We start from the raw sequence: 25,137 nt of genomic DNA, 5'->3' as shown, positions 1-25,137 counted from the left end.
CATTATGATGGGATTTTACATCTGCCTTCTACAATTTCCATATGTAGTTAATATCTCTTGTACTTAATCCACTGCTGTGGAATCACACCATTAGAATGTGTGTTATAAGTCAGAGTTCATTTACACTACTTACATTGTAAGACATAACAGGTGGGGAGAGGGGAATGTATGAAAGGAAAGCAAATGTGTGTCATTGATTTTTTTGTCTGCCTGAATTTCAGCATCCTGAGAGAAATGAGTTTCCATAATAAAGAAATTGCAACATCTGAGAGACAATCCTCTAGAAATTATTGATTTAAAAAAAAATCTCATTAAACAGAAAAAAAGTTTACAGCAGGTCTGGGGAAACAAAAAACAAAACAAAACAAAAAACAGGTCTTGTGGGATCGTCACCAGGCCAAAACAGGATTAGCTTTGTAGTTTCTGTAATCATCTTCACAGAAGAATGCTAATTCAGTTTCATTTGCTGAAAAAAATATAAAATAAATATTCAGCATATCCAATAAATGCATATGATGATTGTATTAACCACACAGCAGCCTATTAACATTAATTAGATCCTCAGAATGCATTCCATGACTTTTTGATTAAAAGCAATCGCTACTTACCACCTTGTTTATTTTTACATTAGACCAAAATATAATACTTTAGCCTGGTTAAAAGAACTAGAGTATTGTAATTTAAATGTGAACAAAAATCTGCAAAAACTTTCAAGACTAATTTCACCGAAGGCTTCAAAAACCATTTGGATGGCATTCAGCAACCTACAAGAATGCATGTTTATTCTTTCTAAGAATCATAGAAAGAAATGAAGCTTAGTAGTTTTTTCAGTCCATTATTCAGTTAGGGAGGAAAAAAATTCTGAAATTAGCCTGTAGGTATAATAATTTAATACTTAGAGGATTAGTAGAATATTTTACAGATCACTTTACATTCTCCCTCATGGCCCATCAAAATGTGTCTGAAGAAGTTAATTTTTTGCCCTGCTAATGATTAATTCATGAGGCTTCAACAATATGCAAAGTGAACGACACAAATTGGCTTCTCTAGCAGTACCTTCAAATACCTCTAATTATTCACAGGGGATATGGCACAGCTAAAGGACCCACAAAGGTTCAGAGCAGTCACAATTCTTTCAACCCAGCAGGTCAAGGACTTCCTCTTCTAAAACAATAAGTCAGCAACATTACTAATTCAGACTGAGACAAATCTGAAAGAAAACCTTCACAATTATTAAACATGGAATTCTTTAAGGTGCTGAGCCAATAAGTTCCACATTTGCTTTTTAAATTAATCCTGAATGTAATGCAGTCTGCCTGTTAAAAAAAACAAGGAGCAGAAGAGGTTTTAGAATCTTGACTAGGAAACTGACAAGATTGTTTGCAGTGAATGCTGAATACTTTATTAACATACGTTCTTGCTCTAGAAACAGGCACACATTAACTATGCTGACTACATAATACCTGTAATAATAATAATCACCACAGAGGATTTTGTAAAAATGCTTATCTAATACCCTCATCATTTCCATCTCTCCAGCCCAATTGCTAAAATCAGTAGTTTGGAGGGCATGCAGCACTTTGCAGGATTGGGTTCCTGGCTTTTTTACAAGGGAAACTCTAGTGTTTGCTTCTAGCAAATGTTGTCCAGCCTAAATATTAAAATCTAAACTAGGGTTGTCAATAAGCATAGGAGTTAACTGTGATTAAGTACAAAAAATTAATCACAGTTAAAAACATTTATTGTGCTTAAATCACACTATTAAATAACAGAATACCAACTAAAATGTATTACATATTTTCAATGATTTTCTACATTTTAAAATACATTGATTTCTGTTATAACAGTATATAAAGTGTGTGGTATTCACCTTATATTTTAATTACAGATATTTTCACTGTACCAGGATAAAAAATATTATTTTTCAATGCACCTCATACAGGTACTCTTGTGCAATCTTTTATCATAAAAGTGTAACTTACAAATGTACAATTTTTTGTTACCTAACTGCACTCATAAGCCAAATGACGTACAACTTTAGAGTCTCTAAGTCCATTCAGTCCTACTTCTTCAGCCAGTTTCCTTAGACAAACAAGTTTGATTACAATTTGCAGGAAAAAATGCTACTTATTTCTTGTTTACAACATCACCCGAAAGTGAGAAAAGGTGGCTGTATGGCACTGTTGTAGCTGGCATCACAAGGTATTTATGTGCCAGATCTTCTCAACATTCATGTCCTTTCATGCTTCAACCACCATTCCAGAAGATCTATATCCACGCTGCTGATGTGTTCTGTTCAATAATGATCCAAAGCAGAGAGAACCAACAGATGTTAATTTCTGTTATCTGAGTCATATGCCACCAGCAAAAGGTTGATTTTCTCTTGGCAATTCTGGTTCTGCATTGAAGTGTTGCTCTTTTAAGACTTTTTTGAAAGCATGCTCCACATCTTGTCTCTCTCAGATTTTGGACAGCATTTCAGATTCTTAAGCCTTGAGTCCTGTAGCTAGTTTTAGAAATCTCACATTGATATTTTCTTCATGTTTTGCAAAATCAGCTGTGAAAGTGTTCTACAATGAACATGTGCTGTCATTAGCCGTGACTGCTATAACATGAAATATATGGTAGAATGCAAATAAAACAGAACAGGAGACAAATAACTCTCCCCCCAGGGAATTCAGTCACAAATTTAATTAACATATTATTTTTAATGAACTTCAGCAGCATAAAAGCATGTCCTCTGAAATGGTGGTTGAAGCACGAAAGAGCATTTGAATGTTGCACATAAATACGTTGCGATGCCAGCTAATAACAGTGCCACACAAAAAATCACTTTTCACTTTTGGGCGATATTGTGAACAAGAAGTGGGCAGCATTATCGCCTGCAAATTGGAACCAAACTTGTTTGTCTGAGAAACTGGCTGAAGAAGAAATAGGACTGAGTGGATTAGTAGGCTCTAGAGCAGGGCTACTCAACATGCAGCCTGCAGCTCATCTGTTTGCAGACCGTGGTGTAGTTTGGGTTTACACGGGGATCAGCATGCGGCCTGTGGGTGGGATCCTTTGAACATGGCCTCCACTGGGAACACACTCTACAACAGCGAGGTGACTCCCAGGCGGGGTGAGCACTGAAAAACACAAGCATATAGGCTGGCTGGAACAGATGGATACAGAGTGTCGGCGTTTCTAGCCCCCAGGGAGGGAGTACTGGGATCGCCGGGGCACTGTGAGAAGTGCTTTATATTCATGCCTGTCAGTGTGAACAAAGCTATTTGCATATATTTGCATACATATTTGCATGTATCTGTAACCACACTTAAGTTGCAGCCCTCGGCATGCACTGTGAGTAACATTGTGGCCCCCAGGACTTCCCAAGTTGAGTAGCCCTGCTCTAGAGTCTAAAATTGTACATTGTTGTATTTTTTAAATGCAGTTATTTTTCATGCATAGTTTTGCATTTGTAAGTTCAACTTTCCTGATAAAGAGAATTGTCTGAAGAAGAAATAGGACTGAGTGGACTTGTAGGCTCTAGAGCAGGGCTACTCAACTGTATGGCACTGTTGAGGTGAATTGAAAAATACTGTTTCTTTTGTTTTTTACAATGCAAATATTTGTAATAAAAATAAATATAAAGTACTGTACACTTTGTATTGTGTTATAGTAGAAATCAATGAGTTTGAAAACATAGAACACATGCAAAATATTTGAATAAATAATATTCTATTAGGGTGCATCTACACAGCAGCATTATTACAGAACAACAGCCATTGTTCTGAAATTACAATGCAAGCATCTACACAGCAATTGCTTTATTTCAAAATAAATTTGAAATAAAGGATGGCTTATTCCAACTTCTGAAAACCTCATTCCACGAGGAATAACGCCTCTTCTGAAAGTACTATTTTGAAATAGCTGTAGTGTGGACGCTACACTGCTGCTATTTCAAAATTGCTCCTCCCTAGTGCTTTCTGGGGCTCTAAATCGAGGTAGTGTATCCACATTAGGGGAGCCTGCCTCAAACTAATTTTGAGGCTTCCCTGTAGTGTAGACGTGCTATTTTGAAATAAGCTATTTCAGAGTATTTCTTCCGGAATAGCTTATTCAGAAATAAGTGTGCAGTGTTAACATACCCTTACTGTTCAGCAATGCGATTAATCGTGATTAATTCTTTTTTTTAATTACTTGACAGCCCTAATCTAAACATACCAGTGGGAGATTTCAATGGAGACAGGTTCAGGACTAGAAGTAATGTCATATGACACCATGTTGTTTTGTTTATTCTTTATATTACCATAGCACAGAGGTGGGCAAGACAGCCTTCGTGGCCCGGGTCTGGCCTGCCAAGCCATTTGATCCAGCCCACAACTGCCCTGACACTCTCCCACCCCCAGGTCAATCAAGACCTGGGAACAGAGGAGCACACAAAGTCTCTTCCCCTGCTAGGGGCATGCGGGACCAGCAGGAACCACCAGCTGTTCAAAATGGCTGGCCAGTTCTCTATAGGCGCCGCATAACCCTAGCAGGGTGGGGATGGAGGCAAAGACTTTGAGCACTCCCCCACCCCTACACCAATCAGGGCCTGGTGGCAAGGAGCTCCTACAGGGAACAGCCCCCCCCTTCCACCCTTTCAGGGCATCCAGAAACCATGTCCAAAATTCAGGAAGTGGCTCCCCTGCCATAGCGCCTAGAAGCCCTAAGTTATGTGTGAAATACTGTACAAACAGAACAGAAGCAGTCCCTAGCCCAAAGAGTTTTTGCTACATTATTATTGCTTACTAGAAATGCAAATCTACTCTTAATGGATACAAATCAGGAGTTGGCAAAGGCCTTCCTACACTATTCATGTAGTCTACTGAATAGTCTTGTAGACTATTCTGTAAGTCAGTGGAAGAGAGCTTTTCATACGGAGGTAAACTTTAATACATCAGTACACAAAAATGGCTCTTCTAAAACTTCAAAATTTGGTAAGTGTAGGAGGATAGTCCACATTACACAGCAAAAACTTCATTCTACTCATGCAACAGTTATGCATTGACTCATTCAGCATAAATTATAAGTATATAGTTTAACCAGAATAATCTCAGAAGCATTGTTTTAAGCACTTTTCTCCAATTCTTTAACCATTCCCTCCTTCCCACTACAAAGAAAGAAAAAAAGTCTAGTTTATCACAATTTGTTTTCAGAACAAGATTACTCTGGCTGGAGTGCTGATAATTTACTGAAATTGCATCAAATGACACCACCTATAGTATTACAATACCTGTTTTAAATGCAGGAATGTACAATAGTTCATCAATGCTGTCCGGGGGGAGGAGAACAGCACTGGAGGGAAGGCAGATCTAAACAAACATCTGCCACTATTTCCCAGTGCCTTGCCTAGGCCTAGGCCGTGCCACCTCAAGTCTTAAGGAAGACTCATGCTGACAAGAGGCATATACAGCTCTTTCTTCCTGAAAACATGGTTTTCTTCTGGGTTAAAAAGGATTGGCTTAGCAGAAAGCTAAAGAATGATTTTTATCATTAATATTACAATATTGACCAGCCCTCTGTAAGGCCTTCTAGCAGGGGCATATTGTGCTAGGCATGGTACACACATATATTACAAGACCATCCTTGCCTCACAGAGATCACAGTACAGATTAAGCCATTAAGGGGCAGGGTGGCATGCAAAGAGGAAAGGGGGAGAAAGTAAAAGTATCGGGTATAAATACCAAGCGCAATTGATCAGTGTGGCTCAATGAGATTAGACAGGAGTAAAGGAATGAAATCAAAAACAGTATTTCCTGAAGTTCCTTTTATTTTTCCCCAATAGTTAACATTTATTATGGTCTCCTAAAGGGAAAGCAGGAAGGACTGCTGACTGAAGCATTTTAAACTAGATCAGACAAAAGGGGAAAATCCTACTTTGGCTTAGGGAGAGGTTAGGTGGTCTAATGCTGAATGGGTTCTTCTATTTCTAACTTCTTCTGTGATGTTTCACTCATAGCATAAGATTGTTGTGCACCTGATTTAAATAAGCAACATTCTAAACTAATCAGTGTCATCTCAATGCCTGTGAATTGGGCCTCAAAGTCTCGGCTGCTCAGCTGTCACATAATCATTTAGCCACTTTTGCAGGGAGTCAATATGACATCCAGTGACCATCAAATTTATCCCATGTAGACATCTTTTTAGCTATAATCACAAGACATGCGCCATATGCATTCTTCTGCCAGACAACAAGGAATCAGGTTAATTTTAACCATTGCCATGTTCAGCGCAATTTCTGTGTGATATTATTTTTGCTCCCTGTTCAATTTGAATATTGTGTTGCACATTAAACACACCTAATCTCATTTCATTATTCCACAATAGTTCCCCTACTTAAATGTCTAACCAAAACATCAGTTTAAATGTTACTGATAAGATTAAGCAGACATAGTACTAATAACCTATCCGTCAATCATTTAAAATTACCCTCAGCAGAATTCTAAGCATACCTCCTGAAAATCACAATTTACATTCTGAACATTTGGAGTGCACATACCTGCTGCCCTCTGCCCAGCAATGTGAATGTACATTATTCCCCCCTTCTTCCCTGCATAATTATCAGGTAGTGTAAAGAGCATCAGGGATAGCATTTACTTTTCAGCCAGCTATCCAAACATAATCAGCCAGTTATCAGTACAATGACAAGAACAATGATCAGTATTGTCAATCAACATAAAGGTAATCCTACCTACTCCAGCTGCTCTCAAAGTGCTGTCTTCTTTTAAAATGAGTTTGTCATCATCCTCCAAACTCACTACAAGTTCATTGGTCTAGAAAAAAGTAAATAGAAATATGAAGAAAAATGCAGGTTTTATCAGCACTATCGTTACATTCTCTAGAAGAGCATAGATCTTGCTGTATCCGTACATACGGGGTGGGGGAAGGGTAAGAAACTGAGAGCAAATGTACCTTAGATCCATGTGCTTGGTGAATAATCTTCATTGTATCTGGAAGAAAAGACAAAAAACTTCCCTTAAGATGTGGTTCACTGCACTGGATAATGGCACTGTGAGAGTTCCAGGTCTACCATCTCTTGAGGATTTTCAAGTTCAAAAAGGGAAAAGCAAAACTGTCTCCACTAGCAGCCATCTCTGCAATCCAAACCTGAAATATGGGACTCAAGCTAGGTGCCTTTCTTCTTGTATGTTATCAACTGCGTTAGAAGTTCTGTCAGGCAAGTTACAATCTCATGAATGTTTACACCATCCCATTGCCTTCATTCACTGCCCTCCATGATACCCAGGTAACCTGTCTTCAACAAGATTCTGTTAATTGACTGAGCCTCAGTCAGGGGGAGGGGCTACCAGAGCTTGATAAGCTGTGAGTCAGCGACCAGGGAGCTTGCGACCAGGAGCAGCTAACAGGAGTTTGGAGAGGGAGGTTAGAGGGGGAGGTTAAAGGGCTCTAGTGACTTCTGACCTTCTTTAAACATAATTTTTATAATAATCTATATTCCAGACATTTAATAAGAAGCCCCATTAATACTTAAACTTATTCATAAGAAAAATGGAGACAGAAGCCCAGCAGCAGAGTGGGGGCTATCCTGTTTATTGTATCAAGTGTAACATGTATGATTACCTGCCCTGTGGGCGAGTGGCATATGTGTGCACCCTTTGCAAGGAGCTCCTGACTCTCAGAGACCGAGTTCAGGCTTTGGAGGCCAGGGTGGCTGAACTGGAGGAGCTAAGGGAGGTAGAGAGATATGTTGATGAGACTTTCTGGGACACTGTAGTACTCTCCCACCTCCAGTCTGAGAGCCCCAGTGCTCTTAAGGAGGATGAAAGTCTCAAGGGAACAGAGCATTCAATGGGAGCAGAGGGAAACCTTCCCGTAGTTGGGACCCTCCTTCCAGAGGATGTTGCGGTATCCTCTCGCACTGAGGATACTTCTGAGGGGGAGGGAACACCAGTTGTTAGGAAGAGGCAGGTGTTAGTAGTGGGTGATTCGATCATTAGAAACATAGATAGTTGGGTTTGTGATGACTGGGAGAACCGTATGGTCACTTGCCTGCCTGGTGCGAAAGTTGCGGATCTCTCGAGGCATCTAGATAGACTTATGTTTAGTGCTGGGAAGGAGCCGGTGGTCGTGGTACATGTAGGTACCAATGATGTAGGGAAGGGTAGGAGAGATGTCCTGGAGGCCAAATTTAGGTTGCTAGGAAAGAGACTGAAATCCAGGACCTCTATGGTGGTATTCTCTGAAATGCTTCCAGTTCCACACGCAAGGCCAGGTAGGCAGGCAGAGCATCAGAGTCTCAATGCGTGGATGAGACGACGGTGTAGGGAAGAGGAGTTTGGATTTATTAGGAACTGGGGACATTTTTGGGAGAGGGGGAGCCTATACAGAAAGGATGGGCTCCACCTAAAACAGGGTGGAACCAGACTGCTGGCACTGAACATTAAAAAGGCCGCAGAGCAGTTTTTAAACTAAGAGATGGGGGGAAAGCCGATTGGTGCGGAGATGCACATAAATCGGATGGAGACTTCTCTTAGAAGAGAATCCACTGATAAGAGATTCTCTAAGCTGTAGTCAGAAAGAGAGAAGGAGAGAGGACAAACCATGGGCCAGAGCAGACAAACAACCGCATATAAAGGAATCCAATGCATCAAGGAAGGACAGACAAATAAGCAGTGGCAAATTTTTAAAGTGCTTCTACACAAATGCTAGGAGTCTGACTAATAAGATGGGTGAACTAGAGTACCTCATATTAAAGGAGGAGATTGACATAATAGGCATCACTGAAACCTGGTGGAATGAGGAAAATCTGTGGGACACAATTATACCGGGATATAAAATATATAGGAAGGATAGAGCAGGCTGGGTGGGTGGCGGAGTGGCACTGTATGTGAAAGATAATGTAGAATCAAATGAAATAAAAATATTAAATGAATCAACGTGTTCAATAGAATCGCTATGGATAGTAATTCCATGCTCCAATAATAAGAAATTAGCAGTAGGGATATATTATCGACCACCTGACCAGGACAGCGATACTGACATTGAAATGCTGAGGGAGATTAGAGAGGCTACCAAAATAAAGAACTCTATAATAATGAGGGATTTTAATTATCCCCATATTGACTGGATACATGTCACCTCAGGAAGAGAAGCAGAAATAACATTTCTCAATGGCTTAAATGACTGCGTCTTGGATTTAGTCCTGAGTGGAGCGCAGGATCAGGTCCAGGAGATAACCATTACAGGACCGCTTGGGAATAGTGACCCTAATATAATAACATTTAACATTCCTGTGGTGGGAAGAACACCTCAGCAGTCCAGCACTCTGGCATTTAATTTCAAAAAGGGGAATTTAACTAACCTCCTCATTTTTGTGTAACAGAAATTAAAAGGCACAGTGACTAGAGCCAAATCCCTGCAAGCTGCATGGAAACTTTTTAAAGACACCATAATAGAGGCCCAACTTAAATGTATACCCCAAATTAAAAAACATAGCAAGAGACCTAAAAAAGAGTCACCATGGCTTAACCACCATGTAAAAGAAGCAGTGAGGGACAAAAAGGCATCTTTTAAGAAGTGGAAGTCCAATCCTAGTGAGATAAATAGAAAGGAACATAAACACTATCAAGTCAAGTGTAAAAATGTAATAAGAAAAGCAAAAAAAAGATTTTGAGGAACAGCTAGCCAAAAACTCAAAAAGAAATAATAAAATGTTCTTTAAGGACATTAGAAGCAGGAAGCCTGCTAAAAAACCTGTGGGTCCCCTAAACCATCGAGATATAAAAGGAGCAATCAAGGACGATAAAGCCATTGCGGAGAAACTAAACGATTTCTTTGCTTCAGTCTTCACGGCTGGGGACGTTAGGGAGATTTCCAAATCTGAACCGTCCTTTGTGGGTGATGAATCTGAGGAACTGTCCCAGATTGAAGTTTCATTAGAGGAGGTTTTGGAATAAATAGAACAACTTAATGTTAACAAATCTCCGGGACCAGATGGCATTCATCCAAGGGTTCTAAAAGAACTCAAATGGAAAATTGCTGAACTATTATCTGTGGTTTGTAGCCTATCCTTTAAATCGGCTTCCGTACCTAATGACTGGAAGGTAGCCAATGTGACACCAATATTTAAAAAGGGCTCCAGAGGCAATCTTGGCAATTACAGACCGGTAAGTCTAACTTCAGTACCGGGCAAATTAGTCGAAACAACAGTAAAGAATAAAATTGTGAGGCATGTAGAAGAACATAATTTGTTGGACAAAAGTCAACATGGTTTCTGTAAAGGGAAATCATGTCTTACTAATCTATTGGAGTTCTTTGAAGGGGTTAACAAACATGCGGACAAGGGGGGTCCAGTAGATATAGTATACTTGGATTTCCAGAAAGCCTTTGACAAGGTCCCTCACCAAAGGCTCTTGTGTAAATTACACTGCCATGGGATAAGAGGGAAGGTCCTTCCATGGACTGAGAACTGGTTAAAAGACAGGAAACAAAGGGTAGGAACAAATGGTAAATTTTCAGAATGGAGAGGGGTAACTAGTGGTATCCCCAAAGGATCAGTCCTGGGACCAATCCTGTTCAACTTATTCATAAATGATCTGGAGAAAGGGGTAAATGATCTGGAGAAAGGGGTAAGCAGTGAGGTGGTAAAGTTTGCGGATAATACCAAACTGTTTAGGACAGTCAAGACAGAAGCAGACTGTGAGGGACTCCAAAAAGATCTCACCAAACTGAGTGATTGGGCAACAAAATGACAAATGAAATTTAATGTGGATAAGTATAAAGTAATGCACATTGGGAAAAATAACCCCAACTATACGTACAGTATGATGGGGGCTAATTTGGCTATGACAAATCAGGAAAGAGATCTTGGAGTTATCATGGATAGTTCTCTGAAAACTTCCACACAGTGTGCAGCGGCAGTCAAAAAAGGCAAATAGGATGCTAGGAATTATTTAGAAAGGGATAGAAAATAAGACCATAATATCTTACTGCCCCTGTATAAAACTATGGTATGCCCACATCTTGAATACTGTGTACAGATGTGGTCTCCTCACCTCAAAAAAGATATTCTGGCCTTGGAAAGGATTCAGAAAAGGGCAAATAAAACGATTAGGGGTTTGGAACGGGTCCCATATGAAGAGAGGTTAAAATGATTGGAACTTTTCAGTTTAGAAAAGAGGAGACTGAGGGAGGATATGATAGAGGTCTATAAAATCATGAGTGGTGTGCAGAGGGTGAATAAAGAAAAGTTATTTATTAGTTCCCAAAATAGAAGAACTAGAGGACACCAAATGAAGTTAATGGGTAGCAGGTTTAAAACTAATAAAAGAAGTTCTTCACACAGCATGTAGTCAACCTGTGGAACTCCTTGCCAGAGGAGGCTGTGAAGGCTAGGACTATAACAGAGTTTAAAGAGAAGCTAGATAATTTCATGGAGGTTAGCTCCAGAAAAGTCTATTAGCCAGGGGATAAAAATGGTGTCCCTGGCCTCTGTTTGTCAGAGGCTGGAGAAGGATGGCAGGAGACAAATCGCTTGATCACTGTCTTCGGTCCACCCTCTCTGGGGTACCTGGTGCTGACCACTGTCGGCAGACAGGCTACTGGGCTAAATGGACCTTTGGTTTGACCCAGTATGGCCGTTCTTATGTTCTTATAATGCACAGGTGCACAGTAGATGACTGGAATCTAATAAACAAGTCTGTTGGGGCTGCACAAAAAGAGAACCCAACATGCTCCACCATAGCAATGTTGGCTCCACTGGACTATCAGGAGAAAAAAAAGTAGCAACAACTTCATTTTGACACTTTAAAATGAGCACAGATGGAAGAACACACTCAGGATCTTAGGGAGCATAGTTCAGTAAAGAACCATCATAGTTACATAAATAGGCACTTTAATATAAATAAAAGAACTGCAACATCTATGTTTGAACAAACAATACAGGACAAAAGTGCTTTTTCAGCGAAGAAGCTAGAAGCTTGATGCTCTTTACCCACTTGTAAATTAGAAGAGAAAAATTGTGGACTACAGGCAGTCCCCGACTTACGCGGATCCGACTTATGTCGGATCCGCAGTTACGAACAGGGCTTGCCCCGGAGGACACGGACTGCGGGACCTCGCGGTCCTGCCGCCCATGTACTCCGGGGCTTTCTCCGCGTCTCCCTGGTCTGCAGACCAGGAAGACGCGGAGCAAAGCCGCGGAGGGGCTCGGGCAGCCCAGGCGCGCCTGGGCTGCCTCGCTGCCCGAGCCCCTTCGCGGCTTTGCAAATCCTCGGGGAAGCCGGTAGCGGGACAGCCCAGACACCCCGCGGCTGTCCTGCTGCCCGAGCCCCTCCGCAGCTTTGCAAAGCCTCGGGGGAAGCCGGCAGCGGGACAGCCCAGACGCCCCGCGGCTGTCCCACTGCTGAGGTCCTCAGAGGCTTTGCTCCCAGTCTCCCTGGTCTGCTGGTCTCCAGCAGACCAGGGAGACTGGAAGCAAAGCCGCGGAGTACCCAGGCAGTGGGACCGCAGTGCATCTCAGTCCTCCGCCCGCGTCTTCCTGGTCTGCTGGGGTTGGGGGGGCGCAGCTAGTACACCCCGCCCCCCCCCAGCAGACTAGGCTTTTCTCCGGATGCCTGTGGCAGAGCAGCTGGGGCGCTGCTGGTTGGTCCCGCAGCGCCGCTCTGGGCGCTACTGGACCAACCCAGCAGCACCCCAGCTGCTCTGCCCCAGGCGTCGTGATTCAGCCGCTGCTGGTCAGTTTCAGCAGCGGCTGAATCAGGACGCCTGGGGCAGAGCAGATGGGGTGCTGCTGGGTTGATCCAGTAGCGCTGAAGAGCGGCGCTACTGGAGCAACCCAGCAGCACCCCAGCTGCTCTGCCCCAGGCGTCCCCAAGTCAGCTGCTGCTGAAACTGACCAGCGCTGACTACAGGAAGCCCGAGGCAGAGTTGCTCTGCTCCGGGCTTCCTGGAATCAGCTGCTGATCAGTTTCAGCAGCAGCTGACTTGGGGACGCTTGGGGTTCTTAAGTTGATTCTGTATGTAAGTCGGAACTGGCGGTCAGTTTCAGCAGCGGCTGACAAATCAGTGAATCTACTCACCCGTGGCGAGTAGATTTCAGCTGGTCGCCCCGTTCACCGGCGGTGCACGCATGTGCAATGCGGGTCTTGAGCGTGCGCAGTGTGGGGCTGGCGAGTAGATTTCGCCGCCATTTGTCAAGCCCTGGACATCACCATCACAATGGTTTTATGTGGATCTATGCTCATGCTGCTATGGAGTCTGCACGGGCAACCAAGGCCAAAAAGGAGCAAAAAGACTATTTCTCATTGATTAAATCAAGTGGGAAGGAGCAGACAATGTATTATGGGATGCTGACAACATAAGCCCATAACCATCCACTGCACAGTTTTGGTCCCAGAGTCTACTGGATCATAGCCCAGAATGCAAAGTGGTGCAGGCACTGTGGGATAGCTACCCAGAGTGTATTGCTCTCAAAGTCAACAGCAGTCTCCCTAATGGGGATGTGCTATTTTGAACTACATTGAATTTTTCCCTGTAATTGGGACACGGGCCTTCAACTTTACAACTAAGAAATCTACCATAATAGATTCAACCTCATCTCATAGTGTAGATGTGGCCTTAGACTGGAAGCTCCCTGGGGCAGGCATCACCTTTTCATTCTGTTTGTACAAAATGTGGTTCTGGTCCATGAATGGGCGCAAGATACTACAGAAATACAAATGAACATATTAGTAAAGGTGAGGGGCAACCAAAGTCTAGAAGGGATGAGTCAGAATGAGGATAACTTTGACACTTTATGATGCTGGCCAGAAAGAAGCAGTGAGATCTGTTCAGAGATGTGCCGAGAGAACCAAAAGAATTAGAGGAGAAGCCCAGATTAAAGGCCTGCATGCTGAGGAGGATGGTGGTGGGTAGCACCATGGTAGAGAAATGAAAGAGAGAGAGTAGGGCTCAGAGGAAACATCAGGAGCTTGGTTTGGATACTTTACACGCAAATTCTTAGCATGACTGGCACCCAGCACTGGGAGGCAAGGCTGAACTAGGATAAAAGGTATCAAACTATTGCCCTGTTATAGTTCTGTTACTTGTTCAGTCTGCTGAGTATCGATTAGCAATATGTCTACGAGCACACGTGCACAGCAAATCTCTCCTGATGCCATGTCTGGTAACTAAACCAAAAGTTGTGCGTGGACTGATAGCAGGGATCTACAGATATGTCACATCATAACGAATAAACTGACAGCAAAGGTCTCCTTCATTTGCCACAAAAGGGTGGTACTTTAGAGACAGATGCTGCAAATCTCTAGAATTTTAAGTCCTTAAAAAATATTCACATCTATCCTGAAAATTCAGAGAAACAAGTTGAAGTTATGGACATTAACAAACTAAACTCTAATCCCTGATTCATTTCCCACTTGCTCCCAAATTGTATCTCCTGATTCCCCATCACTGTGGGTGGAGAATTAGCCCCTATGACATGTTAGTCGTTTGATATAGGCATGTAATTCTCAGCACCATTCACAGGAAGTACATGTTGCATTTCACTCAGGGAGCTGTTTCATCTATGTGACAGATGTGGTTTGCTAACTCCACCATGGACAGAGGGAGGTGGGAATGACACTGACAGCAGAGAGGTATCTGTAAGGAAATCCTTGGGACAGTTCATCTTAGAGGTTTATGACTTAGGGAAAGTGTCATTTGAACTATTCTTTATGCTGCACGCTGCATGTTCCTGCTATCATCCATTGCACCACTTTTGCACTAATCTCCAAAACAGCATCATTCAAGCCAAATCTCAGAAAAAGGGATAAATCAGGACTACACAGAGCAAGTTCTGTTCAGAATATGATGTTCTGCACCTGCTTACACCAAGGAAACTTGCATGTGAAATGTATTACTTGCAACAACTATTAGAGCACAGAATCAGATTTATTTTTTATCCCCAGGCTATTTCATTTCAGGCCAAGCTTACATTTAAGAGCTTTACTATTTACTTAGCTATGTTCTCCTCCTCCTCTTGTTTAATATTATGTAAATTCTTTAAGTACATAAATCTAAACATTTTCCACTTGGTGCCTTCTGCTCCTTCTTGGCCATCCATTGTGACCTCACAATTAGTAGCTAGATATTGAAATGCATAAGCACGAAGAGGACTGTGATTTCAAAGTACTGTGGGTCACAAGCCACTGTGCAGAATGGGAACAGAGTTTAAAAGGCACTTACAAAAATGATAAAAAATTAATACCCCAAAATGCCTTTGCCAATTAGCAGCAGAATTTATAATGTACTATCTAATTCTGAAGTGAATAAAGAAGTTCATAACTGTTGAGTTTTGTAGACACATGATGTAAAACTAATGGTGTATGTGTGACATTTTCAGTAGGACTGTGCCATATTAACCATTAGCTGGACTAGTTGTTTCCTGAAAACAGCTGCAAAACATGTGTATAGAATCATAGAATCATAGAATAATAGGACTGGAAGGGACCTCGAGAGGTCATCGAGTCCAGCCCCCCGCCCTCAAGGCAGGATCAAGCTCCGTCTACACCATCCCTGACAGATGTCTATCTAACCTGTTCTTAAATATCTCCAGAGAGGGAGATTCCACCACCTCCCTTGGCAATTTATTCCAATATTTGACCACCCTGACAGTTAGGAATTTTTTCCTAATGTCCAATCTAAACCTCCCCTGCTGCACTTTAAGCCCATTACTCCTTGTCCTGTCCTCAGAAACCAAGAGGAACAAATTTTCACCTTCCTCCTTGTGACACCATGTGTATGTATGTATGTGTATGTGTGTATGTTTGTTTTGCAGCTTCTGACTTACTATGTTTAGATGAAAATAACTGTAATGCAGTAAAATCACACGACAACTGGTATAACATATTGTACACAAATTTCTTAAGTAATAAGAAAAATCACATACCGTATTTGTATTTTTTAAAGGGAGGTGGAAGTCCTGTTCTTAATGACACATCTATTAAAAATAAAGAGACTACATGAAAAGGAATGCAACAGTTTTCTTTTCATATTCTAAGTGATCATGATTACTTCATGAAGCTTGCATTTTAAACTTGAATGCAATTTAAAATAGATCTCAAATCAGGAAACTTGTCTTAGTTGAAGAGCAAACAATACAACTCTGAGCCCAGAGCCTGCAAATGCTATGGTACATGCTTAACTTTAAGCCCCATTGACTTCAGTGGGACTACCGACATGTAAAATGTTAAGAAACGGTGGGCAAGATCAGATCGTTGGAGTCTGATCTTCCAAAGCTCTACTGTGATGTGTAGCCATTTAACATTTTCATCGGGGCAGAAGTCCTGCATCCCTGTTTTCAAATTGCACCCGAACAAATTACACAAATTAATTGGATTTGGAAAAAAATTATCTGCTAACCAGCTCCCCAAAGGAAACCACTGAAAATGAATCCTTTTCCATCTTGCTTGGTGTTGTGCAACTCCAGCTTGTGCATTTCTGGCTAACAAAACTCAGCCTAGAAGAAAACAAAACATATATGGGGGCTTCCCCCACCTAGAACAACTACACAGAACAGTTTCTCTCCACTCACATGAGACCACCTTTGCTTTCTCTCTCCACAAATACTGGGGTAGTCCCTATTCATGTGGGTGCAGTGACCAGAGATTCTGTAGATGATAGTCATACCTAATGCTTTTTGAGCAGCTGTCCAACAATGTATCCCATGCCGTGAGTCTTGACATCTGACAGTGGGATTTCCAGTGCAGTGCAGAGGGAGGTAATGCCTGCACATAGCTGGGCATCCTCTGTGGGATCCAAAGCCACAATCTCCATGTATCCCTGATTCCCCAGCAGCTGCACCCTGGCAGCCCAAAAGGAAACATGTGCAGCTGGCAGATTTAATGGAGCCACAAAAGTTATCCCATTAATTTGCTCCTCTACACCAGCTTATGCATAGACTGCAAAGTACAGGGATAAAATGAGTGTTCAAGAACAACAGTGCCTTACCATTCTTTACAAATGCAATGAATTGCTTTACTGTTTGGTCCAAATTAACTCCATGATACACCAGAGGTCTGAAATTACGGTGTTCAAAGGAGCGAACCAGGCGAACAGTAACAGTTGAGTTTTCTGATGACATATGAATTAACTGCAAACACCCTAGAAGACATTAAAGAGAGTAATTGCCAAGTTATCACTTTGTAGAACTATAACTGCTAAAAGAAACAGGTGCAGGTACATCAGTACGATGCCCACGACGAGTTAAAAATTGACAATATTGTAAACATTGTGCCCTCCCAGTTCAGATCCAATTCTGCACCACTTCTGCCATGACTACAATGTGAACAAGGGCAGGGCCATAGCCTCCTCATTGATACAGGATTGTCCAGGATGGTAAAGGTAGAATTTGACCCTATGCTTATGTCTACACTACTGCAGAAAGTTGACCTAAGCTATGCAACTCCACTTAAGGTATGTCATCGCCAGCTAGGTTATTCACTAAGTCAAGTTACTGCAGGGTCTACAATGCAGGAGGTTGACAGGAGAAATTCTCCTGTTGACTTCCCTTACTCTTCATGTCTGAAGTAGAGAAAGGGGAGTCAACTGGAGCAATCTGTGATTGATTTGGTGGGTCTTAACTAGATCCACTAAATCAACTGCCAATGGATCGATCCTCTGTGTAATGTAAATGTAGCCTAAATGTCAGATGGCCCAGTTCTGCAGTTGTTCCATCGACTGAACATCCACAAAGTACATCGGCAGCTCTATGAACAAACCACTAGGTCAGAAGGGAAAAAATGGCAGAAAAGTGATTTAAATATGCGTGTAAGCAGGGTCTGAATCAATGCTTACATTACAGTCAGCTGGAATGGGAAAGAAATCCTGGGTGTATTTATGTAAATGCAGTTTCCCCCTGCTTCGCTTAGATATATTAGATATTCAGCTGCTTAGTGTTTTTCTCATTGTAATCAACTTGGCTGGTGTTGGGTCACAAATTGTGTTAATACTAAATTCAGGAATTGTGAGATATGATCACCAATGCTTGCCGTTATTGTGGGAATGCAGAAAAGTCAGACTGTTTAACTCAGTTAAAAGTAGAGACCCTGTCAGTGTAAATACAGAGGATGGGCAGAGGCTCATCTTCCAGAGCCCTATGAGATTAAGCTGGGGAGGGAGGACTCTGAGGATGCATCTACACTGAATCCTTAGCTAGAATTGAGCTACGCAAATTGCTTAGTTTATTTCAAGTTAATTTTGAAATAGCTTATTTGGTAATTTGGTACTGTCCACACAGAACCAAATTTTGAAATAAACAACCATTGCAAAACATCCCTTAATCCTCATGGAACGAGGTTTACAGGGACATTCTTTTGAAAGCTATTTCGAAATAACAGGCGTGCTGTCAAGATGTGGAATACACTATTTCGAGATAGCAAAAGCATCCCAAAACAGCACCACAGCATAGACGTTCCCTGAGTCAGCAGACTGCATGCCCTCCAGGTATGAGCTGTAAGACGGGTCCAACTGTTTCTCTCCACTGTTTTATTGGCAGAGCTAAAGAAGGCTCCAAAGGAGTCTCTAATATTTAAATTGACTCCATGCTGGAATCTCTTGTGGTTCCACTGTGCTTCGGGCTAAGAGCTGAAATCAATGACAGATGAAATCACTAGGTTTGGCCCAGAGCCAAATCCACCATAAGCCAGTGGAAGATGCAACGAGCAGCATGATGAGCAGCCAGCAGGTGATGGAAAGACATAAGGAGCAGCTAGCAAAGCAGTGGCAGCAAGGGGCAATGAATGACCAGCAGAGCAGCACGAGGTGAACGGCGAATGACCAGCAGAGTAAGATGCCGTCTACCTCCCCTCCACTCAGGATGGGAGATGAACGCTGCAGATGCACCTCTGAATCTGAGTCTGCTGTAAGGGCAGCAAATGTAAGTGGCATGCAGAGAAGGGTTGGGCATGTGAAGGAGACATGTACATTGCTGGACTTGAGAACCTGAGAGGAAAAGAATATTGCCCAACCTACTTGAGCAGGGATGTTTACTCATGGTTTTGGTTATGAACTCTGTGTTTTCCCAAATTAATGCCACATTACTTCCCTCTCCTTGCATGTGGGGTAGCATTAATTCTCAGAGGCGCCCAGGGTGTTGTGTGAATTTCTCAAATTACTGGGTGAGTGGCTCGAACCAGTTGTGTTGGATGGATAGAAAGGAAGCCCTAGATCAGTGATTCTCAAAGTGTGGTTCATGACCATCTTGCAAGTGGCTGTGTACTCAGGACTGGTCCCCCTTGCAGTGGGGATCCTGCACTAGTGCTCCACCCACTAGGAGGCTGGCTTTCTGCTGCAGGGAGCAGAGTCCCAAGCCTCACAGGCCGAATCCAGCTTGTGGGGGAAGGTAGTGGCTCTGAGAGCTGCTGCTTCCTCTTGCTCCGGCTGCGGAAACAGTAACGCAAGAAACCACTTACCTGGAAGCTTTCCCCATTGCTCCCATTGGCCAAAATCCCAGCCAGACTCCTGTACCCCCACCCTCAGCCTGCTCCTGCATCCAACCTCCTGGCTAGACCCCCACCCTCTGCCCAGTTCTGCACCCCCATTTTGTCATCATAGATGGTTGGCTGGTGGTCCACGGAAAGGTTTGCATTGAGCAGGTCGGGCCATAGGCCAAAAAGTTTGAGAACCACTTCCCTAGATACTGAACCCAGCCCTGCCGCTGGTGCTACCTGGCAGAAGGGTTTTATGTGCAATGAATGTTTTGCTTTTAATTTATTTGCAAGTCCAAGTTGTGGAAGAGTCTGCTTGTCTTCTATCATCTAAAGGATAGAATTAGACTCCATAATCAAAAATAAGTTCTTATTAATAACACATCTGTGTTGCATAGACACAGCCTATAGAAAAATACCTGTGCTACTACCTAAGGCTCATCCCTTCATTGTATAACAAATAAAATTAAATCCAACAAAATAATAGCACTAAGATGTTATGTAATTTGTGTATGAATTAGGGGACAATTTCTCCTCTCATTTACACTAGCATAAATTCAGAACAACCCCACTGGGTTTACACTTCTGTAACTGAAGGCAGAATATGGATTGGTAGGTGATTTTCACTTAAGTCTACTTTTCTCCCCCACTTCCCCTTTAAGCAAAATCAGCCAGACTTTAATCAGTTCAGCACCTTCAGTCAATTTCCTGTCTTTTTAGTCAGCAGAGTGGTTTCCTACCACTAACAACATCCCTAGTTTTCAGTAACAGATGTTCTTCCACTTCCCTGTTCCATTAGTTCATTGGGCCACAGCTTCAGTAATAGGAAGTTTGCCTTGTATAAAGATACATTTCAGCTAGTTTGCCCATTAACAGCTACATCAGTTCTCTCCAACTAATCTGAACGTTTTCTCTCTCTCTTGCTCATTTTATTGGGTTTTTTTCCATGTTTTTTATGTATTTGTTGTTCCTTAGTAACTGAGACTTGTGAATCTGAAATGTTTTAAATTGTGTATTTAGTCTTTATCAATCTGAGGGTATGTCTACACTACCCTCCTAGCTCGAACTAGGAGGGTAATGTAGGCATACTGCACTTGCAAATGAAGCCCGGGATTTGAATTTCCCGGGCTTCATTTGCATAAGCGGGGAGCCGCCATTTTTAAAACCCTGCTGGTTCGAACCCCGTGCAGCGCAGCTACACAGGGCTCGAACTAGGTAGTTCGAACTAGGATTCCTATTCCGAACTACCGGTACACCTCGTGGGGTTCAAACCAGCGGGGTTTTAAAAATGGCGGCTCCCCGCTTATGCAAATGAAGCCCGGGAAATTGAAATCCCGGGCTTCATTTGCAAGTGCGGTATGCCTATATTACCCCGCTAGTTCGAACTAGCGGGGTAGTGTAGACATACCCTTAGATACTTATATAGTCCCTATTACCGCAATATCTGAGCACCTCACAATCTTTAATGCACTCATGCTCACAACTCTCCTATGAGGCAGAAAAGTGCTATTTTAATCTGATGGGGATCTTAGGTACAAATCTCCCAAGTCCCAAGCTAATGTGCTAAACCCCGAGCTATCCTTCTTCTAAGTAATTCACAGGGCTCCACTTCCATTTTTATTTGGAGGAGAATCCTTCTGTCCTCCCACTTCACCTAACTTTTGCAAGCAGGGGGAATGGTCACGTTTAAAGTTTTTGACCCAGGTTCTATGTCTGAAGCATAATAATCAAGTTAAAACAAAGAATATCAGCATCCCATTTATATATCAACATGTACATACAGAAAATAAATTCTTTTGTATCTGAGAAGAGGGTTTTTAATTATGCTATAAAGAGGTGAACATTTCTTGGTCCTTCTCCATAGCGGACTGAAAGAACCTTGGCACAGTGCAGGACCCTACTGGGTTCTGAGCACACAGTACCCACCAGAACTACATAAGATCATCCTGGAGGGAACAAATTCTAAGATGAAGACTAGCCAATGAGTTGAACACTCACACCTAGATGAGGAAGTGCTGATAACTTAGACTGATCTAACATCAAAATGAGCTAGATTCTGTGCTGCACTTCTCAGGAGGCACAACATAGAAGGTGCAACCTAGAAAACCAAGGAACTGACCAATACAAACATACTGATGGCCAATTGTACTCTGTAAGAAGCAAACCTTTTCTGGACTTATGCTTAGATATGCCTTCCATGTCTAAGACAGACAGAAGGCTACCGAGGTTGACTAAAGAGCTGCACTAAAGCCCTGCCCCTGCAGTATAAAGAAACCAAAGGTCTGGGAATCCCTTTTCTGTTTCTCATCTAAGAGCCCAAGAATGAATGAGCAATCCAAGTTGACAGTCCACTGAAAATTCCCCCCATATTGCATCCTCTTCCCTCATATCCTAGTGTCCACTACTGACAGCCCTTTGCCTCTAACCCCCAATATCTGCTAAAGGCAATCCTCCACCCCTTACAATCCTTACTTGCTCTTCTTCCCTCCTCCCTCCCTTCCTTCTCCCCCCCCCCCCTTACGCCTGCCACATACACTTGCTTTATCACTGTCATGTACTTGGATATCTACATGAACACAGTAGGCTGCAGGGCTGCTACTAATAGGCCAGGCTTCTATATCAGATTTAGACTGGCTACAGAACTTCCCTCGTAGAGATACAAGCAAGTTATATGTTCTCTTAAAGATATTTTAATGCACTGTTTCTCAAACTCTTTGATACCAGGGACTGGCTTGCCACCTTCCTAAACTGTGTCAGGGAGATGTTAGGGATCACCAATCGACAGACTAGTTCTTGAGAAACACTGCTTTAAAGTACCATTGCTGTTACCATCTCAAGAAAGGTATTTTATGTGCCACCTAGTGGCTGAACAGTATAATAAATTTTAATATTCCAGTACATTCTGAATTTTAAGTTTTACATTCTTAGCATTTATATAAAAGTTACACTATCATACGCTCTCTAAAGTCCAACCTTTGAGTCAAACTAATTTTCTAACAAACAACAACTTGGTTGTTTGACTGTCTATTAGTTGCAATGACTGTATCGGATCAGTTTAAAATTTTTGAATGATCTCATTCTCAATGAACCATCTGTAGTTTGCTATGTTGATTGTTTTGAGGAATAAACTAAAATCAACAGTTTCTGTTGAAGTCTCCATTTTCTGTCTCTATCACACCTGGCCTGGACAATAAATTTGTTTTGTTTTTGTTAAAACAGCTGAGACTACACATCCTTTTCTTCCATCCAGTTTGATGCAAACACAGTCACTACATTCTAAGTCTGGCAGCTGAGTGATAATTGCTATAAAAATGTTCATAAGTTCTTTTTGCCTTTTTATCCAGTTTAGCTACTGTCTTCACTGTGAAGATACAGTAGAATATCAGAGTTACAAACACCTCAGAAAATTGAGTTTTTTCATAATTCTTAAACATTTGTAACTGAACAAAATGTTATGGTTGTTCTTTCAAAAGTTTACAACTGAGCACTAACAGCTTCGAAGCTTTACTATTCAGAAGAAAAATGTTGCTTCCCTTTTACTTTTTAGTAGCTTATATTTAACATAGGGTACGTCTAGACTATATGCCTCTGGCGACAGAGGCATGTAGATTAGGGTACCGGACATAGTAAAATGAAGCGGCGATTTAAATAATCGCCGCTTCATTTAAATTTACATGGCTGCCGCGCTGAGCCGACAAACAGCTGATCAGCTGTTTGTCGGCTCAGCGCGGCAGCCATGTAAATTTAAATGAAGCGGCGATTATTTAAATCGCCGCTTCATTTTACTATGTCCGGTACCCTAATCTACATGCCTCTGTCGCCAGAGGCATATAGTCTAGACGTACCCTAAGTACTGTACTTTGCTTTTTGTTTGTCTCTGCTGCTGTCTGTGTATATTGGCTCCAAATGAGGTGTGTGGCTGATTAGTCAGTAAATAACTCTTCTGTTCACAATTCTGAAATTCTACTGTAGATTCTTTTCCAAAATTGGAACAGTAGTTCTAGGTTGTTTTCCTATCAGGAACTGTGCTGAACCAGCAGTTGATATCAATATTTATCTGCAACTCTACAGATCAATAAACAAAACTTTCCTGTTGTATTATTTTCTTGGCTGTATGCAAAGTTCTCTCAACCTCTCCATTCATTTGTGGATGATATGAGCTGTTAGTAATAGGATTTGAAGGAGATTGTACAACCCTTGTGGTATGACTTTCATTTCTGTAGAGCCCTACAATTCCATGGATATCTACAGGTGCATTGCAGATGTGAATGCAGATATTGGCGGCTCATTTTCGCAGATACAGATAGCCAGAGCGCTGTCCGGCGTTCTGCCACGGGCGAGTAGATTGTATAATTTGTCGAGCCCTGCAGATAGCATACAGATACACATTTTAGAACCCTGCAAATTTGCAGATATCCACTGGTATACACATCCAGATATCCACAGATCATTTTTGCAGATGCAGATACTAACTTTGTATCTATGCAAGGCTCTACACAATTTAAAGTCAATAATCTTTCCATCAACATTCAGTTTCTCTCTCCAAGCAGGCTTTGTAATCACACTTGATAGTTCCTGGAAACAATGGCTCCTGACTGTCCCAGTGCAACAAATATCTATGTAATGTCTATATTTTGTGTATTTATTATCTCTCGTACCTTCGGCCAGACACACCTCTTTTGGGCTATGATTCTTTCCATATCTTGTGCATTTAATCTGGAAGGTTTTGTAGTTAGCCTGTGTATAAGATCAAATCTATCATTAATTATGGGACTACGAGATGCTTTTGTCTGTAACACCAATAACCAGTCCACCTCTGATATTTTCATGTTTTACGGTCCCCAGATCAGAGTTTTCTGCCAAGGCATGCAAAACTGTTGTAAAAAAGTCAACAGCTTTCCCTCATCTGTGACTTCTCTGGCAAAGAGGTGCCCTTTCATATGCTACATTGGGGATATAAAAGCCCGTTTAATTGGACTAGAGTCTCCCCCCCCCCAGGCAGAGAGCTGTTCCAGCCCCCACCGGTTAACCGGACCCAGTAAGCATCACCCGGTAAGGGCGCCACTCACGGGTGAACCCCTCACGTCCCTACCCTGCATTTCTCGCAGGGGCCAAGGCAGTCACCGCCCAAGGCCGGGACGCTTCCCGGTGCCCTTCGGGGCTCCTGGGCACTGAGGCAATGCATGTAAAGCTGCACCCCGCCAGCTTCGCCAGAGCAGGGATGAAAGCCGCAGGCTGCGGGGGGGGGGGGTTAGCGGCAACGGGTCCCATCTTGCCGTGGGCCCGCCCTGACACAGCTGGGCTCTCGGGGGCTCCCTTGGCCCTGCAAGCTTTGCCGCTCCCGCGAGCCCGACACCAGGCCCTGCGCCGCTCGGCAGCTGCTCAGCCACCTACTGCAGCCCGGACTCGGCTGCTCGCCGCGCTCCCAGCGGCCGGAGCGCGTGCTAGAGGCTTCCCCGCCAACCGCCGAGCTCGCGCTCCCTCGCCAGCCCCGCCCCTCAAACCGCCACTCTCCCGCTCGGCTCTTACAGCGACGATCGGCCCGCGGCCACTTCCGGCTTCTCAGCCCTCGCTCGCGCCAACCGTGTCACGTGACCCACCACAGTAAGGACGGGACCCGGCTGAACGCGCACGGTTCCGTGATTGGCCGCATCCATGCGCTGTCCCCGCCCCCTCCCTGAGTTCT

The 25,137-nt window shown here is 42.8% G+C and overlaps 1 protein-coding gene across 6 annotated transcripts; it reads right to left on the bottom strand.

Moving 5' to 3' along the window:
- Positions 1–266: 266 nt before the first annotated feature.
- Positions 267–25,131, bottom strand: C7H2orf76 (chromosome 7 C2orf76 homolog). Of its 6 annotated transcripts, none has more exons than XM_089779695.1 (7): positions 24,981–25,104; positions 24,126–24,188; positions 16,975–17,127; positions 15,914–15,964; positions 6,940–6,977; positions 6,719–6,800; positions 506–3,128 (listed from the first exon to the last, which is right to left on the bottom strand). In XM_089779695.1, exons 3-7 carry the CDS (start codon positions 17,105–17,107, stop codon positions 3,025–3,027), a joined length of 408 nt encoding a protein of 135 aa, XP_089635821.1. In that variant the 5' UTR covers positions 17,108–17,127; positions 24,126–24,188; positions 24,981–25,104; the 3' UTR covers positions 506–3,024. The 6 variants fall into 6 exon arrangements, with proteins under 6 accessions (XP_075789340.2, XP_089635821.1, XP_089635819.1 ...); XM_089779693.1 differs by having other exon boundaries at positions 24,110–24,188; positions 24,981–25,103; XM_089779696.1 differs by lacking the exon at positions 24,981–25,104 and adding an exon at positions 24,846–24,925.
- Positions 25,132–25,137: the final 6 nt, after the last annotated feature.

Source organism: Pelodiscus sinensis, chromosome 7, assembly GCF_052426305.1.
Source record: "Pelodiscus sinensis isolate ZL-2025 chromosome 7, ASM5242630v1, whole genome shotgun sequence".
Taxonomy (NCBI): domain Eukaryota; kingdom Metazoa; phylum Chordata; order Testudines; family Trionychidae; genus Pelodiscus; species Pelodiscus sinensis.
This window is presented reverse-complemented; position numbering and strand designations above follow the sequence as displayed.